General features: G+C 35.0%; 3 protein-coding genes across 3 annotated transcripts; 2 read left to right on the forward strand and 1 right to left on the reverse strand.

Annotated features, from left to right (window-relative positions):
• The first annotated feature begins 2,855 nt into the window (after positions 1–2,855).
• On the forward strand, positions 2,856–7,568 carry LOC104228408 (methyl-CpG-binding domain-containing protein 10-like). Its single transcript, XM_009780869.2, has 3 exons — positions 2,856–3,029; positions 4,203–5,537; positions 7,130–7,568. The coding sequence occupies exons 2-3, from the start codon at positions 4,243–4,245 to the stop codon at positions 7,134–7,136; spliced, it is 1,302 nt and encodes a 433-aa protein (XP_009779171.1). The 5' UTR covers positions 2,856–3,029; positions 4,203–4,242; the 3' UTR covers positions 7,137–7,568.
• Positions 7,569–8,773: 1,205 nt separating this feature from the next.
• Positions 8,774–10,955, reverse strand: LOC104228409 (uncharacterized). The gene is made up of 2 exons (XM_009780870.2): positions 10,499–10,955; positions 8,774–9,203 (listed from the first exon to the last, which is right to left on the reverse strand). Exons 1-2 carry the CDS (start codon positions 10,919–10,921, stop codon positions 9,021–9,023), a joined length of 606 nt encoding a protein of 201 aa, XP_009779172.1. The 5' UTR covers positions 10,922–10,955; the 3' UTR covers positions 8,774–9,020.
• Positions 10,956–17,962: 7,007 nt separating this feature from the next.
• On the forward strand, positions 17,963–21,581 carry LOC138879652 (uncharacterized). Its single transcript, XM_070159270.1, has 7 exons — positions 17,963–17,966; positions 20,202–20,275; positions 20,343–20,439; positions 20,488–20,871; positions 20,919–21,062; positions 21,197–21,273; positions 21,477–21,581. The coding sequence occupies exons 1-7, from the start codon at positions 17,963–17,965 to the stop codon at positions 21,579–21,581; spliced, it is 885 nt and encodes a 294-aa protein (XP_070015371.1).
• The last annotated feature ends 928 nt before the right edge of the window (positions 21,582–22,509 follow it).

Here is a 22,509-nt window from a genome sequence, read left to right on the forward strand (position 1 = left end):
AATATCTCACTTTTGTATAGGTTTATACAATCATCTAAATATTCAATAGCACCTATAAAAGTTTCAGAACCTCTATATAGAATCATCACCTTTCCGTGCAAGATATTGTGGAGAAGGCCAATTAAATTCTCATTGCAAAAAAAAAAAAAGATATATACTTGAACAATTAACTCCAGGATACGGCGAGCCCATTCATGATTCATGAGTTAACTGAAATGAACGAATATCTTCGTCACTATAATAACATAGATGTAGTAAGGAAGTTCAATTTAATGGTAAGTCATGTGAGTCAGCAAGCATCAAACTCGACAACGAGGATCTCAGTCATACAAGTGAAGCAACGGTTCCACCAAATAATGTTCTTGTCAAATATATAATTACTTTGCTACACCAATGTGTTGTAAAAAAAGTGCCTCTTCGATTCATTTCTACAACGAAGAGTGAAACTATGTTTCTAGCCAATGAAATAAAGAGAATTATTGGTTCATAACGTTTCATGCTTCTTTCAAACTGAAATGGTTTTTTCAAAACCAAAAGTGGCCACCGTTTCTTAAGTGCTTTATAGGTTTTATTTTTTTGGTAATTAAATAGGGTCTTAAGATAAAAAGGATAAAAAAGTAATTTGACTTTTAACTTAAGGACTTCCCCTTTTAATATAGTATATAGTATAGATAGATATAGATTATTTTAAACATTGATATTAGTTACTTGTTTTCTTATATCTGCGGTATTATATTGAAAAATGACATATCTTAAGAATATTAAATTTTGCTTTCTAAACTGTTAAAGTTATTACCATCTTTAGAATACTGATGAGGCAATACCTTTTAGTATTATTAAAATCAAGTACTATTTTAAAGTAATTAATCTCCTTTTTTGCCTTTTTTGTTTTTTGGGCAATCCAAAATGGTAGAAGTTTCATTTTCAAAACCTAAGTACTTGGTAGCATAACACAGTGCGATTATAGGCGACATGGAGGCAGATGTCATAGGCAATGTTATGAGCATACAAAGAGAAGCTCGGCGTGCACCCTTATTGACGTCCGAGACGGACCCAGAATTTGAAGGTGGCGGAAGCACATCAACGAACTGCTCAACTAGTGCCCCTATCTGATTTCTAAATTTAAGTGTTTCAAGCACAAAATATGATCGTTTTAAATATATATACGCTTATATATTTAAAATTTTTGCCGAAGTTAACGGGTCCGGTGACCCCTCTCCTATGCTCAAGAAAGTTGGGAAATTGACAATCCTCCATCTACCAATTTGTTGCTCATATAAGGAGACTCAGATTTTCACCTATATATTTGATTCCGAGGTACCATAAGTGAAATAATATTTAACATTAAATTCATGATACCTATTTCAAACTGCATTTGAAATTCTAGGAATTTTTTGAACTTCATTATGGTGGTAGAAATTTGAATTGTTTTGTGTTTTAGCTAGAGATATTTTTGTCCATATATTATTTCTGCCTTAAAAGTGAATGTTTCTCCATTATATTTCAAATGGTGTCGAAATAATAATAAGCAATCAAAAACTAACCATCCAGAACAAATTTTCACCAAAAAATCACTGAAATTTGTCTACCCAAAATATTATCAAGTAAATAAGGAAATATTGTTTATAATTTTCTTTGAGATAACGGAAACAAAATAAAGAAAACATAAAAGAAATTAAAATAAAAATAAAAATTAGATAAAATACTACAACTTAAAACACTTCCTGGGAAAGGATAAGATGTACTATAATGACAACGAATGTTCAGTTAATACTTTTACCATATATCATTTAATTATTTTAAACACCAAAATTGTCATATTGGAATTTACTGCAATGACAAAATAATCGCAAATTTGTGCTCCTTCTTTGATTTTAGATACCATATCTCCTAGTTTATACCCGAGTAAAATCTTACTTTGCCCCTTCATCTTCTCATTTTTTAAAATGGTACGAAGTTGCAAGGGAAGTTTAATTACTTTGGTCAGATTTGGAATATTAAAATTAATTAACTAATATTTGGAAATAACTGACCCATTATTTCAACTTCAAACTTAAAATATAGAATTTGAAGTTTTAAAAACAAGTTTTAGAAGTTTTTCAAAAAATTTTAAGTTTTCAGTCACAAACTTGAACTAGATTATCAAATTTCAATCAAATCATGTCCAAACGCCTACATTTGCCCTTTTTTGGCTGGCTATCTTTACTTTTGATATTGAGTTTTTTTGGCTTTTAAATTCTATAGTTCTATTTTTAGAAAAGGTTAATTAATTAGCATCTAAATTAACTTTAAAGATAGATAAGTTTTCTTTTACAATGTGCAATGCAAAAGGACCAAACAAGAAAAAGGGAAAAATTGCATCCGTTGTCTCATTCTTTTATTTGTTCACTCATTATTTTAATAGATAGCTATGTTAAATCTAAAATAGACGTATAAACATTTTATGTTCCCTGTCACTTTCTTAATTAGTAGATAATACAGTTTTTTATAAAATCGAAAGTGTAAGGACAAGAAGTCCAAGATATATAATAACCAATCAGGTCGAAAGTTAGTAGTAAAAAAGATTACTATTTGTTATTCAATGTTTACCATCTCAATCGTCGTTGACAAACTAATGCAGGCACAGCACTATGCCTTGTTGTGCTTCCCATTACCAATTAGGAAGCTATACCAACAAACTAATTTTTTAAGATAGTTAAATGAAAACAAATGAAAGAGATATTCTTTCCTGAAATTACCAAATTAATAATATTTAATATTCTCCTGAGCTGTAATGATAATCACATCTTTGTGTTTATGTGCTTCCACAACCTTGGGTTGTCCATAATTTTCGTTACACAATATAACAACCAAACTGCCAAAAATAACTCTTTCCAAATTCATTAAACCGTCTCTCCATTCTTCACTTTCTTTCTGTACCTTCTTCCTACTTATAAACTCTTGTCTTCACAAAAATCCATTAGTTTCTATTCCCTAACAATCATCTATCTATAGTACTGCAGGTTATGGATCATAATCTTTGATAAAAGGTGCCATTTCCTTTCTCCTTATTTTTCTGTTTCCTCACATGTACAGTTTTCTTTTGTTGAATTTTTGTTGTTTCCATAATAATATGATCTTAAGAATGTAGGATATTGTATTAGACGAACCTTTTATTAATTTTTTTATTTTGTATAATTTCTCTTTAAGTATTCCTTAAAGATTGTTCTTATCCGGTTGGTAGCTGTCCCTCAGTATATTATGAGCAACAGATTTCTACAAAAAAGTTTTTGGTTGGCAGATAAATTTCTTTTTTTTTTTTTTTTTTGGGGTGGGGGGGGTGGGGGGAGGGGGGAGGGGGGGAATTATATGGTTTAGGATAAGAAATAAAGGGCAATAGTAATAGGAAAAAAAAGGGTCAAAATTGAGGAGAACAAGATTGTTTTTGGGATGTAAGTTCATGAGAAGTTGATCAATAGTTCCAATTATTGTAGAAATTTGGGAAAGATTTTGAGTGGTGCATTTGTCATTTCATTGAGTCTAATGATGATGGCAGATATTCTGCCTAAGGGTCCATTGTCGTTATTCTTTTTTCAGTTTTCTTCAATATATATCTCTCCTTTCTGTGTTTGACTTATTTGCATTTTCTGTGTTACGGGCTACTTAGTCCAAGCTACATATTAATTTGGCTGGAAAGAGCAAGATGGAAATGATAGAACCATATACATTTTGCTAATCTGTGCACTATGAAGAGATTTGTCTTCTTCTTTTTTTGTATTCTCTAGACATAAAGGTCAGTATAACTATAAGGAAACAATCTAATCTTTCTGCATTAAATTGGAGAAATTTTCATTCTCTATGACGTTGTTGAAGATCTATTTGAATTTTCCAGTCTTAGGATTTCTAACAAGCAAAAAAGCTTGAGTATGAAGAAGTGCACCTAATAACATTGACATACAACAATAGGACATCAATCCAAGCTAGCATAGCATTGTGAGAATTCATTAAAAACAGACAAGTTTTATGCCGACTGACTATCAGCTTACCGCAATCCTCCTTTATTCATACTTGGGACCAACAATATGAATAAACTTACACAGTAGAGTGAAAACCTAATAACATTGACATAAAAAGAAATTGTTATCCATGAGGAGCCTGTGTCGAAGAGTCCATTTGATGATTTTTTTTTAATGACTCTAACCTATTACGTACTACTCTTGCAGCAAAATATAAGTTTAAAATCTTATTAAGCCAAAGAATATAATGGCAACTAGGGTAAAGGACACTGCTCCACCAGGAAAGGAGAAGAGAGGGACATCTCCTTCACATCCAATTGCTCATCATCTTAGAAGTCCCAATTCATCAAATACAAACTCTCCGGTGCGGAAACGAGCAGATTCAACCACCTCAAACAAGAATGTTCCTAACTATCTCAAGCCTACAATGTCTTCATCGAATGACCCCAACATTCACAATAAGCCTACTCTAACTCGAATAAGATCGTTTGACAAGCCTCCTGTTGTTGCTGCTTTGCAAAAAACTGCTAAAGATAGAATTCTTCGGTCATCCTCATCATTCTCAGTCAAGACTAGTTCAACTTCCCAAAAAACCCTTTCGGATAAATTATCTAGAGCATCTCATATGACTAAGGAAGCCACTGGTAAACAACGTGGCACCAGCATGTATGCTAGACCAGTGACCATAAAGAAGACTACAGCCACCGGCACCATCTCCAAGAAACAGGAGCCCAGCAGTACTAGTCATAATGACACGCACAAATCAAGAAATGATCAGAATAGTTCAACACCAAAAGCGCCAATAACTAATTCTTCACATGCAGCTGAGGATGTAATTCCTCAGGCTGAAACTGGGCAAGATGACACGTCTAAATCGAGAAATGATCAGGATGATCATAATGAATCAACACCTAAAGAATTAAAAATAACTGATTCTCCACATGCAACTGAGGATATTATTCCTCAAGCTGAACTATCAGAGCAAGAAGATGATCAAGAATTGCCAGTCAATAATACTGAAAGTGACGTGATCATTGACAACAGTGAAACTGCAGCTACTGATGCAGGAGAAAATAATTCAGCCATTGATGATCAAGAAGAGCATAATGGAAATGTAAACAACGCTGAAATAGTTGTGGAAAACCAAGAAATCAGTAAGATGGAAGAACCAGAAGACGCACAACTTGTTGAAGAAACCAACACCAACAACCCTAAAGAACCAGAAGAAATTACCAATGAACTTCATCTTGAAGAGAACACCGTAAAAGCAGCGGATGAGAACCAACAAGAGAAAGAAGAGGATAAAGGAAGAAACCAAGGAAAGGAAGCTGATATGGCAGAGGAAGGTGAAGCAGTGCAGGAGACTAGTACTGCTGTAACATCATCAAAACCTCAACGTCAAGTGGTGCAAGGGAAGAAGGAATCTGTGGTCTCCAATGATGTGATAGAAGAGACTGCAAGTAAGCTTCGAGAGCAAAGGAAGAACAGAGTGAGGGCACTGGCTGGTGCCTTTGAAACTGTCATCTCCTTGCAGGAGCCCAAGTGAGTATTTCTGTTTTTGAGTACATGTATTTATTGATAGCTGTATGAACAAATCAGTACTATAACTTTTGTTCATATACCAGCAAAAATGATGATAATGATAAAATCCATAGTAACAACAACAATCAGTGTTTTAAAAGGCGTTTTCGGGGCGAGGTGCACCAAAAATGCCCCGAGGCGATAGTGGGGACGAAAGTCTCAAAAGGCGTACGCCTGGGCGTTGAGGCGCGTTTTTTGCAGTAAGGCGTAAGCCCAAAAGACTTTCAAATTAAAACAAAATTTGCTGAATAAGTCTTTAATATAATATCCAGATTCTCAAAGTTTTAAAAAGGAACTAATATATCAAATTTAAATGTCAAAACTTTTTTTATTGCTAGAAACCCTAATTTATGGTCTTCCCCAATTCTTTATTTTGTCCGTCGGTCTGTTACTAACTCCCAAAAGCAACGAACAATTAATTGTTTTTTCAAATACAAAGAAAACTCTATTCTCCTCCATAGCAGCAAGTTCAAAATTAGTCATTCTTTTTGTTCCTCCATGTAGAAAATTTTATTCTTTTCAAATCAAGTTACTTGTGCTTGTAAGTATCGTATAATGGATTAGTTTTTAGTGGGGATGAAGCACATACATATGTATGTATATATATATATATATATATATATATATATATATATATATATATATATATATATATATATATATATATATACATACATATGATTGTTATATTATTGTTGTTAGTGTTTTAAAAGGCGTGGGCCTCAGCGAGGCGTAAGCCCTGAGGCACTGGGCGTACGCCCCGTGGGTATTTAAATTTTAATATTTTATGAAATATATAATTACAGTAAATATTTTTAAATAGGTAAAATTGTCTAAAAATTGAAGAAAACTATAAATACATATATATATATATATATATATACATACATATGTATGTGCTTCATCCCCACATATGTAGAAAATTTTATTCTTTTCAAATCAAGTTACTTGTGCTTGTAAGTATCGTATAATGGATTAGTTTTTAGTGGGGATGAAGCACATACATATGTATGTATATATATATATACATACATATGATTGTTATATTATTGTTGTTAGTGTTTTAAAAGGCATGGGCCTCAGCGAGGCATAAGCCCTGAGGCACTGGGCGTACGCCCCGTGGGTATTTAAATTTTAATATTTTATGAAATATATAATTACAGTAAATATTTTTAAATAGGTAAAATTGTCTAAAAATTGAAGAAAACTATAAATACATATATATATATTTAGACAATTTTACCTATTTAAAAATATTTACTGTAATTATATATTTCATAAAATATTAAAATTTAAATACCCACGGGGCGTACGCCCAGTGCCTCAGGGCTTACGCCTCGCTGAGGCCCACGCCTTTTAAAACACTAACAACAATAATATAACAATCAAATCATTTTATGTTTTTTACTTTTTATCATGCATCTTGATTCTAATTGAAGTCAACATGTGTTTCTGTTCAGAACTGATGCTTGCGACATAAAAACATATCTATCATGTGCAGTTTAATTGTAAACAGATTTCTGATTAATGTTCTGGAAATATTTCAATTTCAGGGTGTAAATTACAACTTTTGCTAGAAGGACATGCTTTGAGTGGAGAATCAAACATGCTGCTACAATTTGGCTGATAGGGAATGCATCACCAAAATTGCATTCATCTATAATGGTTGGCCAGAAGGTTATTTCCATTAGTAAATTCTAGGAACATGCAATTCTTTCACAAAGACAAAAAGAAGAAATTGGAAAACGAAAAAAAAAAGCAAGAAAAAAAATGAAAGAGATAGGATGTGTATGTGGTTTTATTTCTGTGTTGCTTTAGAGCTTTTCTCTGAACAGCTCTGTGTAGAAGTACCAGTGGGAAAATATGCCGGTGGTTCGTGTATTAATTGAAGATTTGTACACATATGTAGTATTTCGCTTTGAATTTGCCACAGTTCTGGTGGGTAGTGAAATATATTTTTAAAGGACTGTTGATGGTCAAAATGGTAATGAATCAGATCGAATGGTAACTCTAAATATCATTGAACGACTCATTGTTATTAGAAACTAACATAAAGGAGATTCTACTTCTCAACTATGAACTCCGAGCAGCGAAAGTGACGTATTAAAAATTAGTGACAGAATTTGACTTAACAATAACAAACACTAGTCTAGTTTATGGTAAGAAAAGTTCTAAGAAAGCTTGGAATATATAAAAGTAATATGACATATATATAGAGGAACTGAAATGGAAATGATTGGATTGATAGTTGTTTTGATTGATTAGATGATTGGATGGTCCAACTTTACCTATTTACAGACTTAAAATTGATAGCTAAGCTTCACTAACTACTTTATAGTATTCATATTGTGCTAGCCATGCAATTCGTACTGTCCACGTCCTTTCAACTTCTCTCCTCAAGTTTCCTCGTTTGTGGATCATGGCCGTATGTTGTACGGATAATTGCCAGTTTGATTGAACTTTATCTGATTTTTGTATCCCAAGACTTAGAGAATTAAACTTCTCAAAGGTAATAACTCACAAGGAGAATTTACCTTAAAAATATAAAGGAGGGAGGGGTGGGAGAGAAAGTGTCAAATAAGGGATACATATACAAGCTTATGGCAACTGCCACAAAGCTGCTGTAGTATACCCATTTCAGGGGACGACAAAGTAATTCAGAAGATGTGAAGAATTTTCACTTTGATCTAAAAAAAATGCATCTTAATTTTAACATTTCAGGAAAGGCGACTGGTGGTAGAGACAGCACGAAACGCAACCAATTATGATGGCTCACTCGATGATAAAGGACTTTACAACAACACCAAACCCAGTATAACCCCACAAAGTGGGTTCTGGAGAGGATAGTGTGTATGCAGACCTTACCCCTACCTTGTGAAGGTAGAGAGATGTTATTTCCAATAGGCTGTTTCAGATAGGCGACCAGATGGCTCATTCGATGATAAAGGACTTTGATAACCAGAAAAAGAAATGTCACAGACCGATTTCCAAAAAGAATTTGCAGAGGAACTTGAATTACCAGGTTCCTCAACCAACTAGGTTGTGGTAAGTTCATGTACATACCTCAACCAACCCAACTTTTCCAGTAGTTTGGTGGATTGACCAAAGCCATTACAACTTATGGAGAGACATGCCAAACATGAACCATTTGGCTATAATTAAGAGGATAAGCAGAATGGCAGAGTGGCAGCACAGAGTACCAAAAGATCATGACAGTAAATCAATAAGACTTCAGAAATAGCTGAAGATAAGACCAATGTTTGCATGGCCAAAATCACCAGGTTATAAAATCCAGGTGAACCATATGCAAAAGGGTTCGGTAAAGGAATATGATCATTGTGTAGCTCATCATTAGCAAAACTATGTTCAATACCTTAGCAAAGATATACTGAAACTAAGACTACTTGTGTCAGTGTCACATTACCGGATGGCACTTGAAATTCATCATTTACAAAGTTTTAGCTTCTTGAAAAACGAAGATACCACAGATTTTGGATAAGGTTTCGTAGCAAGACAAGTTGGGATGTTTTCTGGTTGTTCAATCCACAGCTTATGAGCAATGCCCCCAGCTTTTAGCTTTTCTGCCAAGTTCAATATCTGAGCTTCACCCTTCACTTCAAGAGTTACCTACATAGCCAAGAGAGAAAGTTGCAATAATATTTTGAATCTTTTATCTTTCCTAAATTTCTCTATACCAAGGACTAAACTAAGTTGGTACACATTGAAGTAGAACAGAAGTGGATGTCATTCTGAATAATATTTCTTGAACAAGGAAGTTGCTTACAAATAAGCTCTTTGCATAATATATATTAACCACAAGTCCACAAGTAAGCTAGAATTCAGAAACTCTTTAGAAATGTCCAATGGCATTTATTGACCCCAATTTTACAAAGCAGGCACCAGGAAACTTCCATATAAAATTCTGCATAATTCATGCTTCGCCTACTAACCTACGCAATCACTAATTCAGTTAAGGAGCTAAAAGAGCATCAAGCTGGCTTTTGTTTTTCTTTAAGCACAATTTGCTCTTTTAACTTCCTACAACTGATAATTGAAGCTATGATACACCTTAAGACAATAAATCACAGAGGAGCTCCACCAGACCGTCAACCACACAACCTATAAACAAGTGTAAAAGCAATTTTCATTTTGCTCTTTTCCTGACATAACACAATGCATCAATCAACCTTATCCATCCATTTCATTTGCTACCCATTCAACCAATGAAATTCTCAGCCTCCTACTATCTAAATTGAAAATCAAAAATTTATTCCTCACTAGCATCTAGAGGTGTGGCTTAGTAGTCAATGAAGTGGGTAAGAAACTTCAAGATTGGGATCCAAATTCCACCAAAGACCAAAGAAACTAGGTGATTTCTTCCTACTTGTTTAAACCATGGTGGGTAGAGTCACCCAGTACCTATGCTGGTGGAAGACAGAATAATCGAGATGTATGCAAGCTGGCCTGGACACTACCGTTATCAACGAAAGGAAAAAGGATACATTCTTCACTGAGCACTTAAAGATGCACTTTCACACGCAGTTATTACAGTCAACTATAATTATAATCATATCGTTTTGAATTCCAGACCATCACATTATCATACAATAGCAGTTCAATAATTGCTAATTCAACTACAATTACTAGCTGAATTACAAAAATTAGATATCTTCCATTCCAAGTAATTATCAAAACAAGATTAGTATAGAATTCTTTAGTGAAGATGAACAGTGTAAAAATTACTGTTCGTTCAATCAACGTTTGTTATAGAGAGCTATCTGCAGTAACAGTTACATGACCTGATTGTAAAAATATTTTTATACACATTCATCGTATAGCACTAATTGATCTGGAGAGTGGTGAATCTAAAAGAGAATGACGAATCTTAGTAAATAAAAAATCAACGGATGTGATGGACTTACCTTGTGCATTGAGTCGAGATTGGAAGGGCTACAATATTGAAGAGTAACGGCATCGTCCTTGTGGGACCAAATGGCGGCGACGGCGGCATGGCAGCCTTGCGTAACCACGCTTCCTAACGGCCACGTGTCAATTAGGTCTCTCCTTAGAACAACGTACTGAATCACTGTGTCGGAGACGGAGTTCTCCTCTGCGCTATTGTTACCGGTTGTGGTTGTGTCGCAGCCGGCAGCGACGGCGCTGACGGTGGTGGTTGGGCTGGAGTTGTTGGAAGGGGAAATGGCAGTTGATTCCATTCGAGATATTACGACGCCGTTTAATGGGGGGAGAGTACTTGTGAATTTTAACTGAATCGCCGGAGCTAAGCCGGGAATAAAGGGCGTGACTTTGAGAGACGTAAAACGGGAGCAGAATGGAGTACCCATATCTGCTTTTCAAGCTTTATTTTTTTTTGTTTTTTGCATTTTTGAATTAATATGTGACATGCCGTTTGGATTAGCGATAAGCTTGAAGTGACAAAACTAATTTTTTAAATAAGTATTTATGGGTTTGAATAGACGTGCTAAAACTGATAATAATTAATTAATATATTTGTTAGAAAAGTGTTGATAAGTTTCTATTATTAAAATAACTAAAATACCCTTAAAAACTTTACAATGTATAAATTAAAAAGTTTCTTTATAAAAAAATGATGAACAACGAATATAAAATGAAGAAAAGTTAAAAAATTTATTTCGAAAAATAAATTTTGTAAATTAAGAAAATATTATTAAGGATAAACTAGTAAAAGTCTCGATCAAACTACAAGTGTTTATAAGTTGAAAAGCCATAAGTTAAGGATGACTAACTTATGACTTACGGCTAATTTTAACTTATAAGCACTTGGCTCGCTAAGTACTTTAGGTGTTTATCAAACGCGTAAATAAGCCAAAAAGTACTTATAAGGCAGTTTGACAAACTTGTAAGCTTAGCCAAACACCTCTTTGTTGTCTTTAGGAATAGTATCTTTGTATTTATTTGAATATTTTGGTAATTAAATCATTTTAAATTATTTTGTAACCTTTGTGTGTGATTAATACCCTGTTTGGCCAAGCTTCTAAAATCACCTTATTTTGAGAAGTGCTTTTCTCAAAAGTACTTTTTAAAAAAGTATTTTTGGTGATAAACAGTTTGTATTTGGCTAATTAATTTGAAAAGCATTTTTGAGTAGTAATTACTGTTTGGCCAAGATTTTAAAAACTACTTCTAAGTATATTTTTCTCAAAAATGCTTTTGAAGAGAAACTATTTTTATTTTTTTTGCTTCTCAAAAAATGCTTATTTTCTCCTCAAAAATACTTTTACACCTCAATTTTTGATAAAGCACTTTGGCCAAAAAGTATTTTTGGCCCAAAAAAAAGTTTGGCTAAACATGCTATAAACATGTTTTCAGAAGCAATAGAGATTTCACTATTACATTCTTTTGTGCAAACATATTTTTTGAAATAACAGCTTATGTTTGGCCAATTCATTTGAGTGGTGCTTTTTACAATCTCATTGTATTTAATTAATCTTTTTAAAAAGCACTTTTAAGTAACAAATTACGAAAAAAGACAGTAAAGGTTCAATTTGGGATTAGTATTAATTAGAAAAGAAAAATAAATTTAAAAAATTATAAATCAAAACTTCCAATCAATATAAAATATAATTATTTCAAAGCAATGGCATTGGGTGTTTGGTATTATTTATTGTTTACATGATAATTTAAATATGTCAAAATACATCATTCAATATAAATTTAAAATCTACTTTTAGAAATAGGAGAAAGAGAATAAAAATATGATTACAATAAAAAAGAAAAGAAATATATAGTAGAAATAAAAAAGAAAAATATTAAATTAATAAGGGATAATTTAAATATAAATTTATTAAAATGTTAACTTTGTCTTTAACAAATTAATTTTCTACTTCTACTTCTACTTCTTGGAAGAAGCTAGAATTTGTAGCTTCTCTCCAAAAGCAGAATACACTACTAGAAATCCGGTAATTAGTGACCACAAAAAACGACCAACGTTGGTCGGTTTTGGCAAATTACCGATCAAAATGCGTCCAAACACGCTTGGTCGCTATTTTGGTGGTCGTTTAGTATACCGACCAAGGTTGGTCGCTAATTACCAACCAAGGTTGATCGCAAAGATAAAGGACCAACTGTACAATTTAAAGCACATACCGATCAACTTTGGTCGGTCATATTTTAATAATTTAATTTTACCAACCAAAGTTGGTCGGTAAAGTTGAAATCTGGGTAATTTTTGTTCATTAACCGACCAACTTTGGTCGGTAATTTTTAATTTGTTTTTTTAAACTTAAGAGGCCAACTTTGGTCGTTAATTCAGCAGAAAAATATTTTTTTAATTAGAAACCGACCAACTTTGGTCGGTTTTCTGGGTTTTAATTTTGGCATAAAATGCCTATTTTGGCAGCTACAACACCTGCCAGCATACCAAAATCCCTAAATAACAACAACAACACAATAAATACATTAAAACTAACAAATTAAAGTTCAATAGAACTAAAAAATCCAAAACCAAGTTAAAACTTATTACAACTAGTTCAAAACCGGTTCTATTTGTCTAGTTCAAAGTATATAAAAGTCAGGGAGTGTTTTGTACAACATCATCATCACCGTCTGATGAACTTTCATCTAAAAGACGATGTCGAGAAGGGTCTTGTGAAGGATGGGAAGAACGACCATGGGGAGGATGGGAGAAACGATCACGGGGAGAACGAAAGGAACGCTCACGTTCTAGTCGAGCCTCTGGCGATGACTCACGAGATCGGGGCAATGGAAAAGCTCCAGTAGATATGAGAGTTCTAATTTGAGCTTGCATGCCAAGGAACTGAGCATCTCTAACCCTTTCTCTTTCCTTGGCCGTTTCTAGCTCGGATGTGAGCTTTGTTACAGTCTCCCACATAGCGGAGAGGCTCTCCTCATCAAGTTGCTCGTCTTGCGAAGAAGTCCCTATTCTATGCATTCCACACTTATAGCGATGGAATTTCTTAGTAGGAAGCCCGTATTCCTTCCCCCATTTCTGACCGCCAGCAGACTCCATCCATATTTTTTAGCATCCTCGTCCGAAGGTTGGGTTGGCTCGCCCGAGTCATTAGGTGGCTGAGTGCGGATGAATTCCTCCACGTTAGTTTGGTAGCGACCCTTTACGAAATTTTACATTGAATTAGTATTTCAAAATTTATATAAAAGTAAATTAAAATACTTAAAGAAAAGTGAAAGCTTACATATACTGTCGAGGCCCGGTCCTCGACCCACCTTTCATGATCCGTCTCTTTCTTCTTATTTACAATATGTGTCTCCTTGAATAGCTCTCATGGTTCATTGGACGCCCCGACTTCTTTTCCTGAAAACAAATTAATTTAGTTAATAAACAGAATAGATATACTTTGAAAATTAAAATAATTTAAGCAATTACATATCAATCTTCTTTTTATTGTCCCTAGGCTGATCGCACCTCCAGTGTGCAAGGACCCGCCCTTCTCAGATGCGCGAGCTTTCTTTCCTTTTTCGCTCTTCTCTAAGTACTTTGCGGTAAGCCATTGCCTTTGCAAATCCTCCCATAAATTTTGAAGTAACCATTGGCTTCTTGTTCTTCTTTATAGCTTCGGAGAAAGTATGCGACAATCGCTTGCGAGCTTTGTAATGAAAATTTGCAGCCACTTTCGCGCTATAGCGGTGTTACTATACACACTTGCTCTGTATTTCAAAAGTTAAATATTATATGGAAATATCATAAATATAAATTATTAAACTGCTTAAAAGAACATTTTTACCTTAAATTGATTAAAAAATTGCTCCTTCAGCGAGAACGGAAAATCAGTCCAAGTCACATAAGGGCCATCATAAAGCTTTCTGATGGTTTTGGTGATTATTTTCGTAGTCTTATTACTCGGGATGAACCTGCAATTTAACAATAAAAATACATTAATATTTTAGTAAAAACTTTACAAAACAATAAACGCAAAAATAACAAATAACTCTTACCCATCACCCTTAGGGACTATGATGATCCTGACATACTGATCATAATGCACCTCCTCGTCATCATCAGCATTGTCACACCTCCTTCTTCCGCCCCCGCGAGGGTACAAGGAGTTTTCTCCAATTAAAGGACAGTCGAAACAGGATTTGTTTATTTATTTCAGAGTCGCCACCTGGGAATTTTATGGCGTCCCAAGTCACCGGTTTTAATCCCGAATCGAGGAGAATATGACTCTGTTTGTCATTCTGCGAACCAGAAATCCGAGTAAGGAATTCTGTTAATTTGGGAGAAGGTGTTAGGCATTCCCGAATTCCGTGGTTCTAGCACGGTCGCTTAACCATTTTTATATTTGGCTTAACTATCTTGATTTACTAATTACATTTTTTCTTGTTGCCTGATTTTATTACCGCTTTTGTTTGGATTGTTTACAATTATAGACCTTCTTTGAAACGAATCACGCGTACGTATATTCGTATTATATATTTTTTATAAATGTAAAGAATCGTGTCACGCATACGTGTACACAATAAGATTGAGAATATTTTTATATTTTTATTATATATAAAAAAACTTATGTTCGAAATTGTGCTTAAAATAAAATTAAGAACATTTCGTCCCTCTTGTATGATTAAATAGTGAACTGCACATCTCGGGTTATATGAAATTAATTTAACATCCTCCGAAGAACCCCCTTTTATTAAAAGTTTGCTCGAAGTTGCGCGAACGCATAATCCGAATTGCCTTTAGAAGTATAATCAGGTCACGCGAACGCATCCCTAATTACACAAAATATCCTGGTAATATAAATTCTCTACAAATGTTTATTATATCCATCTATTTTTAAATGTGAAAGTCATGGGAAATCACCGAATAGAATGTCTCGAGATTTCCAAAAATTTCAAAATTTATTAGGTATTGATCACAAGTTATATTTTAAACATGTGAATTATATATCTCAAAACTATTCATATTAAAAGAATTAATGAGATGAAAATAAATAAATACTGTGCAACTAAAACTACCATTTTTATTGTGAATACGGTATATGTATTTTCAGTACTTGACAATTATATGCATAAGTTATTTATTATTTTCATAAGCTTAAGACTAAATGTATACGTTTGAAGACTTACAAAAAAAGAAAAAAACGAATTGTGTAAAACTAAAAAAATGTAATTGATAAGCAAACTAATAGTTTTCGAAGACTTTCCATTATTCTATTCCGAGCGAACTCTATTTTGTACATTTTAAAATGTTACAATTCATATTTATAAATCTGACCTTCTTCTACACAGACTTGTTTTTAATCTAAAAGGTCTAATTATTTGGTTAGTTTGCTTTCAATGATTTAGTTTGGGATAATTAAACCAATTTTCTTTATCTCGGCATATGCAAGATATTTACAAGTACTAAATCTACACTTTGTAAAAAATCGTTGACATTATTTTTTATATACTGTTTTTAAGAAATTAGTTAAACGCATTTTTCAAATAAACGGACCATTTGTTGTTTGGAAAGAGGACTAATCTACAAGATGATTTAATAAAATGACATTATATGTAACGTAGTTATACATCTGAACCATTCGCAATATTCCAACATCGTACATGTTACGGATTATATCAATTCACCTTTCACCTATTGGTTATACACATAACCGTTGTCACGCCATATACAACCAAAATATAACTTACATTATCTAGCTTTAAACAAAATCGGATATTTGACGAGGTATGCTAATAATGTAATTTCCTGATATTTCCATACTATCCTATACTTAGCCAACAATATCGCAAGATTTAATTAATGGCCAACTTTCTGCCATGTTCCCTATCTTGACAATTCGAATATAACTATACTTAATGAGATTCTGAAATAGATAACATTATTACAACGCTTGTACGAACTTCAAAAGGGAATGATTAACTAATAGTCCTCATGTCAAGCGCAAGCTAATAGTTAATAAAAAAATTAAACTCAACTAATGCCTTAAGATGAACAACAGACATATTTGAAATTCCAGATTTCATTTACTGGCAATATTGAAGCTTTTCATGACATGAGTCTATAGGTATGTACCTGGAAATGAGGGTGAAAGAGGTAAAGTTTAGCAGTAGCAGCAACAACAAAAATCAGCAGAAAAATACCAATGATCCAGCAGATTTGAGCAAAACAACAAGACCCGTGAAACCCAGACGCACAATAGCAGGAATCTTTAAGAAATTTCAGATTTAAACCAAACAATAGGATCAAACAAATCCGGACAGATTCAAGGAAAACAGTATTTCTGATTTTTAAGACTTAGGAAAAGGCAAACTGAAAAACTCTCAATTTCAAAAAATCAGCCTCAACACTAGCTTCTAATGTAGAATTCTGTTTTACTGTTTCTAATTTTTTCTTTCTTTCTATCTTCTTCTTCCTTTCCTTTCCCTGTCTATTTCTCTCAGTCCTCTCTATCTCTCTGTTCTGCCTCTGTATATCTTTTTTCTCTCTCTCTATCTTTTCCTCCTCTATCTCCTTCTCCTTTTTCAGTCCCAACCCCCTTCTTATACAACTTACTATCCTCCTTTTCAGACCACTGCCCGGACCCCTTTTCCCCTTTTAAAATCAGAAAATTTCCACTCAAATAACAATAAGGCTGATTTTCTGTTGATCAAACCACTAATGATACCTTTTCCCTTAATTTCAGCCCCCTCCATTACCTTTTGTTTCCCATTATCCCATTAAATTAAAGCCATTAACATTCCACTACAACACACTAATACTAACATACTGTTCTTACTGTTTCATTCCCAAAATACCCCTATAATCCTACTGTTATTACTGCCCCAGACCAAAACTGCCCAAACTTAACAATTATCTGAACTAAACTGTTTAACAGATAATAACCAATTCCTAAAATAAATCAAACAACATTCTATCCTCACAGATTGTACCAAACAGGGAAATGCAATAGCTATTTGATCCAACAAACCAAATGTCTAATAGCTAATGGACAAAGGCTAAATTCAAACTGGAACTAACAGACTGAACACTGAACTTGAATAAAAACATATTAACACCACACAGAACTCAGCAGAACCATTTAAACTGAAATTCAAAATTGAACTAAGATCAAACAAATGCAGGAGCATTGTCAGTATATTGACAAGGTCCTGAAACTAATTGCCCAGAAATCAACATACACAACAAATGTTTGACAAACTTTCTGTTTTAACAAACGAGAGAGTGAATTAACTGACGAAACTAATTAATAGACATGCTTGTAACAAATGATAACAAACAATCCAAAATAGATAAACAAGTTGTTTCAATCAGCATTAACGGAAACAAGAATTTACAAAACAACTAATCGACGAACTTAATCGAGTCGATTACACACATTGTAAACAATCACAACAAACAAAAACAATGCTATAATTTGATCAAATAAATGGGTATGAGACAGAATAAAATAAAAAGATAGGAAAATTACACAGATTACTGAAATAGGCAACAATACACACGTAGGATACAAAAGAGAAGTAAGAAAAATACCTCTGAATCTTCAAAATTATACGGACACAGGCTCAACTTGGATTCGGACCTTTTGAGGTTGAACAGACTTTATTCGAGGTATTCTCAATTAAGAATACCTCGATTAAAGTCCCTTAGACCTCAATCCCTCATTTAATTTGGGCAAATTCCACGATTTGGATTTTTAGGGTTCCTGATTCTTTGATCTAAAATTCGAACATTTCTAGACATGTTCGAACCAAACCAATAGTGTTTTAGGCACGAAGGAGGTCAGGTGGATAACCGGTGTGAGTTTGGGGTAGGTTGGGGTAGGGTTAGGTTTTACTCGAATCTTCAAATGAAGATTCGAGCAGTTCCAAGAAGATTCGAACCATGCTACTAACAGGTTCATGACGAGGATGGACAGGGAAAACTATGGTGTTAATTTGGAAGCCATCGGAGAAAGTTGGGTTTTCAGACCAAACTTTGATCGAAGATTTGAGATGTTGTGGCCTGATTCGAGGGAAACTAACACCAGATCCGTAAAGAGGGTGTTGTGAGGAAGCTATGTTGTTAAGATGGGGTCATTTGGACCACCGGAACCGCCGTGAGGCGATTTTCGGTGGGCGGTGCACGGTGGTGGACGGTGGGGTTCATCTGGTCTCTTGAAAGAGACGATGAACAGGACAGGGGGTGTTTGGTTTGGGGGTGGGGTATGTTTTAAGACTTATATACGGGTGGGGTGGATGGACCATGGCCGTTGGATCAACTGAGATCAAAGGCCTAGATCAATTCTCTTAAAAGGAACGATGTCGTTTTGAATTTGGTTGGGGTATGGGTTGGCCCGGGGTAAGGTGGATCAGGTATGGAGGATTGATCGGGACCGTTGGATCTAACTAATCAATGGTCCAGATTGAAAGCATTCGAACGGCGTCGTTTAGGAGACTGCTGAGAGATCTGATCCTGGACTGGGTCATTACACATTTTGGGCCTGATTTTTGTCAATTAAAACGGCCCAACCCAATTTTTCTTTCCTATTTTCCCTTTAATTCCTAATTATTAAATTCCTAATTTTAATTATAAAAAATCAAAATTAACCTTACAAAATATTAATCACCCTTTAACAACCACTAACACACAGGACAAAACATTAATCACACAATGACACATTTAAATGACGAAAATAAGATAAATGCATAATTTTGTGATTTTTTTTCTATTTGTAAAACAAACCTATTAATTCCTAAATTGAAAAACTAAATCCTAAATGTACATACAACACATATTATATTATTATTATTATTATTTTTGTCTTTTTAAATGCATTAATAAAATTACACACGCACATATACCTATGCAAACAAACAGGAAAACCGTACAATATTTCCTAAAAAATAACACATAATTAAAGAAAAGACCTAATTTAAGGAATTATTTTGGAATAATTTGTATAAGGCAAAAATCACGTGCTCACAGCTGCCCCTCTTTGTCCGAAAATACGAAGAGTTTTCGTACAAAGATAAAGTGAGCTGATACGAGTGATTTTTGCCTGTTTGACTATTTCGTGTGAAGCATTTTTTTAAGATTTGACCGAACCTTGCTTCAAAGGTTTCCTACATATCCCTGGCTAAAAGGGAATCAGGTCAATGTAGTTCGGGAAGTTTTGGTAGCTGGGACTACCATGGGATTGCTGTTACTGTTGTTGCTTGCTGTTGCTACTGCCTCCCGATCTCCTTATTACACCGTGCCAAAAGAAAATAAGAAGCTAGACTAAGCTAGGAATTACAAAATCTTATCTGTCTTCCCCTTGCTCGGGTTGCCTCACTCTTGTCGGCTTTCTTTCGAAAACTGCTGGGGATGATACTGGCCCTTTGCCTTTTTTGAGTATAAGTTTTATTATTCCATTCTGTCTGCTGGGGACGCTGCTTTCTACATTAAAGCTGGTTATACTGAGGATTTTTGTTGTAACTCTCCTCATTACTGACTTCTGCTTGATCTTGAAACGTATTCCTCTGTTCTGCAGGCGGGCTCCTGACTACTTCAATCTTAAAATATATCAACCTCCGTTCTCCAGGCGGGCTCCTGACTTCAATAACTTCTCAAATTCTATCACCTCTATTCTCCAGGCGGGCTCCTGACTTCTTCAACTTCTTACATTTCTCTTCCTTGTTCTCCAGGTGGACGCCTGATTACTAATTTAACTGTCCTTCCTTATTCTTCAGGTGGACGCCTGATTGCTAATACTTCAAATGTTCTTCCTTGTTCTCCAGGTGGACGCCTGACTTCTATTTCTTCCGTTGTTCTTCCTTGTTCTCCAGGTGGACGCCATGACTTCTGATACTTCCGTTGTTCTTCCTTGTTCTCCAGGTGGACGCCTGACTGCTAATACTTCCGTTGTTCTTCCTTGTTCTCCAAGTGGACGCCTGACTTCTGATACTTCCGTTGTTCTTCCTTGTTCTCCAGGTGGACGCCTGACTTCTGATACTTCAACTGTTCTTCCTTGTTCTCCAGGTGGACGCCTGATTTCTGATACTTCCGTTGTTATTCCTTGTTCTCCAGGTGGACGCCTGACTTCTGATACTTCCGTTGTTCTTCCTTGTTCTCCAGGTGGACGCCTGACTTCTGATATTTCAACTGTTCTTCCTTGTTCTCCAGGTGGACGCCTGACTGTTAATACTTCCGTTGTTCTTCCTTGTTCTCCAGGTGGACGCCCGATTGCTAATACTTCCATTGTTTTTCCTTGTTCTCCAGGTGGACGCCTGACTTCTGATACTTCAACTGTTCTTCCTTGTTCTCCAGGTGGACGCCTGATTTCTGATACTTCCGTTATTCTTCCTTGTTCTCCAGGTGGACGCCTGATTGCTAATTCTTCCTTGTTCTTCCTTGTTCTCCAGGTGGATGCCTGACTTCTGATATTTCAACTGTTCTTCCTTGTTCTCCAGGTGGACGCCTTACTTCTGATACTTCCGTTGTTCTTCCTTGTTCTCCAGGTGGACGCCTGACTTCTGATATTTCAACTGTTCTTCCTTGTTCTCCAGGTGGACGCCTGACTTCTGATACTTCCGTTGTTCTCCAGGTGGACGCCTGATTGCTAATACTTCCATTGTTCTTCCTTGTTCTCCTGGTGGATGCCTGACTTCTGATATTTCAACTATTCTTCCTTGTTCTCCAGGTGGACGCCTGACTTTTGATACTTCCGTTGTTCTTCCTTGTTCTCCATATGGACGCCTGATTGCTAATACTTCCATTGTTCTTCGTTGTTCTCTAGGTGGACGCCTGACTTCTGATACTTCCATTGCTCTTCCTTGTTCTCCAGGTGGACGCCTGACTGCTAACACTTCCGTTGCTCTTCCTTGTTCTCCTGGTGGACGCCTGACTTCTCCCCTCACCGGGTGTTTCCTGAAACAAATATTGTTTTTGCCCTTGTTTCAACTCAAATAAAACTTTGTTAGTTTAAGGCATTGTGTTTAGTTGCGGCATTCTTGCTGAGGGTGGGGTTTCTCTTTGTCCTGTTTTACTGCCTTGGAGTGGTTGAAAAGACTGGTTTGTCTTTGTAATTGATCCTTAACCGTAGGATCCCCAACTTGTTTTTACTTCAAACCCTTTCAATTGTAATCATATGTCTCTCCTGACGTTACTGAACCACTTTTCTGCTTCAACTTTTCTCACACCCATATCTTATTTTCATCCGATTACTTCCCGCCTATCGTGGCCGTATTTTGTATTATGCAATCTTGAATCTTGGTAGTATACCTTGACATTCCTTTTTATTTGTTTGGAACGAAACTTACCTTAAAATCTTTAGAAGAATAAGATTATTAGTGACGAAACATGACGATTTTGATAATTAAGAATTAAAAGGAAAATCCAAATTTGGATGACTGTTGGAGAAGGAATAAGGAACTTATCTGTTTGGAGTTACTGGCACCAATGATCAGGGTATGCATTTTGGATTAATCAGCCCAGTCTTTTTAACCAATCTCCTTTTCAATTGTTTCACTTTCCTTTCCCAAAATTTCCACAACCCAATGTTACTTTTTGCCAATTTACAGACCTTGTCCGACTTGCAGTATCTTAAAGAGTTTTCACCGACAAACCTTCCTCATCAGTTTATTTCTCAAATCCTTTTCACCTTATGGTGCCTGCGAAGGTTTTCACCAATAAGACTCTCTCATTTTACTTTCTCTTAGCTTCCGTCGTCTCATGGTGCCCGTGCGGGTTTTCACCTATAAGACTCTCTCATTTTCATCGCTTTTTCTTGTTTGGACCAGAGTGTCATGAACCATCTCCATTTGCTTGACTCGGCATTTTTCTAAGATTGATCGAAAGGTCTTTTGGTGTGTGGTTGGAATGAAAGGGTATCAAAAGTTAAACAATTTTGATATGGGTTTAAAATTACAACTCTTGGAATCATTTTCCTTATTTCCAATACAATTTCTACCCTAGTTTCTTGATTGGGGTCTCTTGATGTTTTATTTTATGCAT

This window comes from Nicotiana sylvestris, chromosome 10 (genome assembly GCF_000393655.2).
Source record: "Nicotiana sylvestris chromosome 10, ASM39365v2, whole genome shotgun sequence".
Taxonomy (NCBI): domain Eukaryota; kingdom Viridiplantae; phylum Streptophyta; class Magnoliopsida; order Solanales; family Solanaceae; genus Nicotiana; species Nicotiana sylvestris.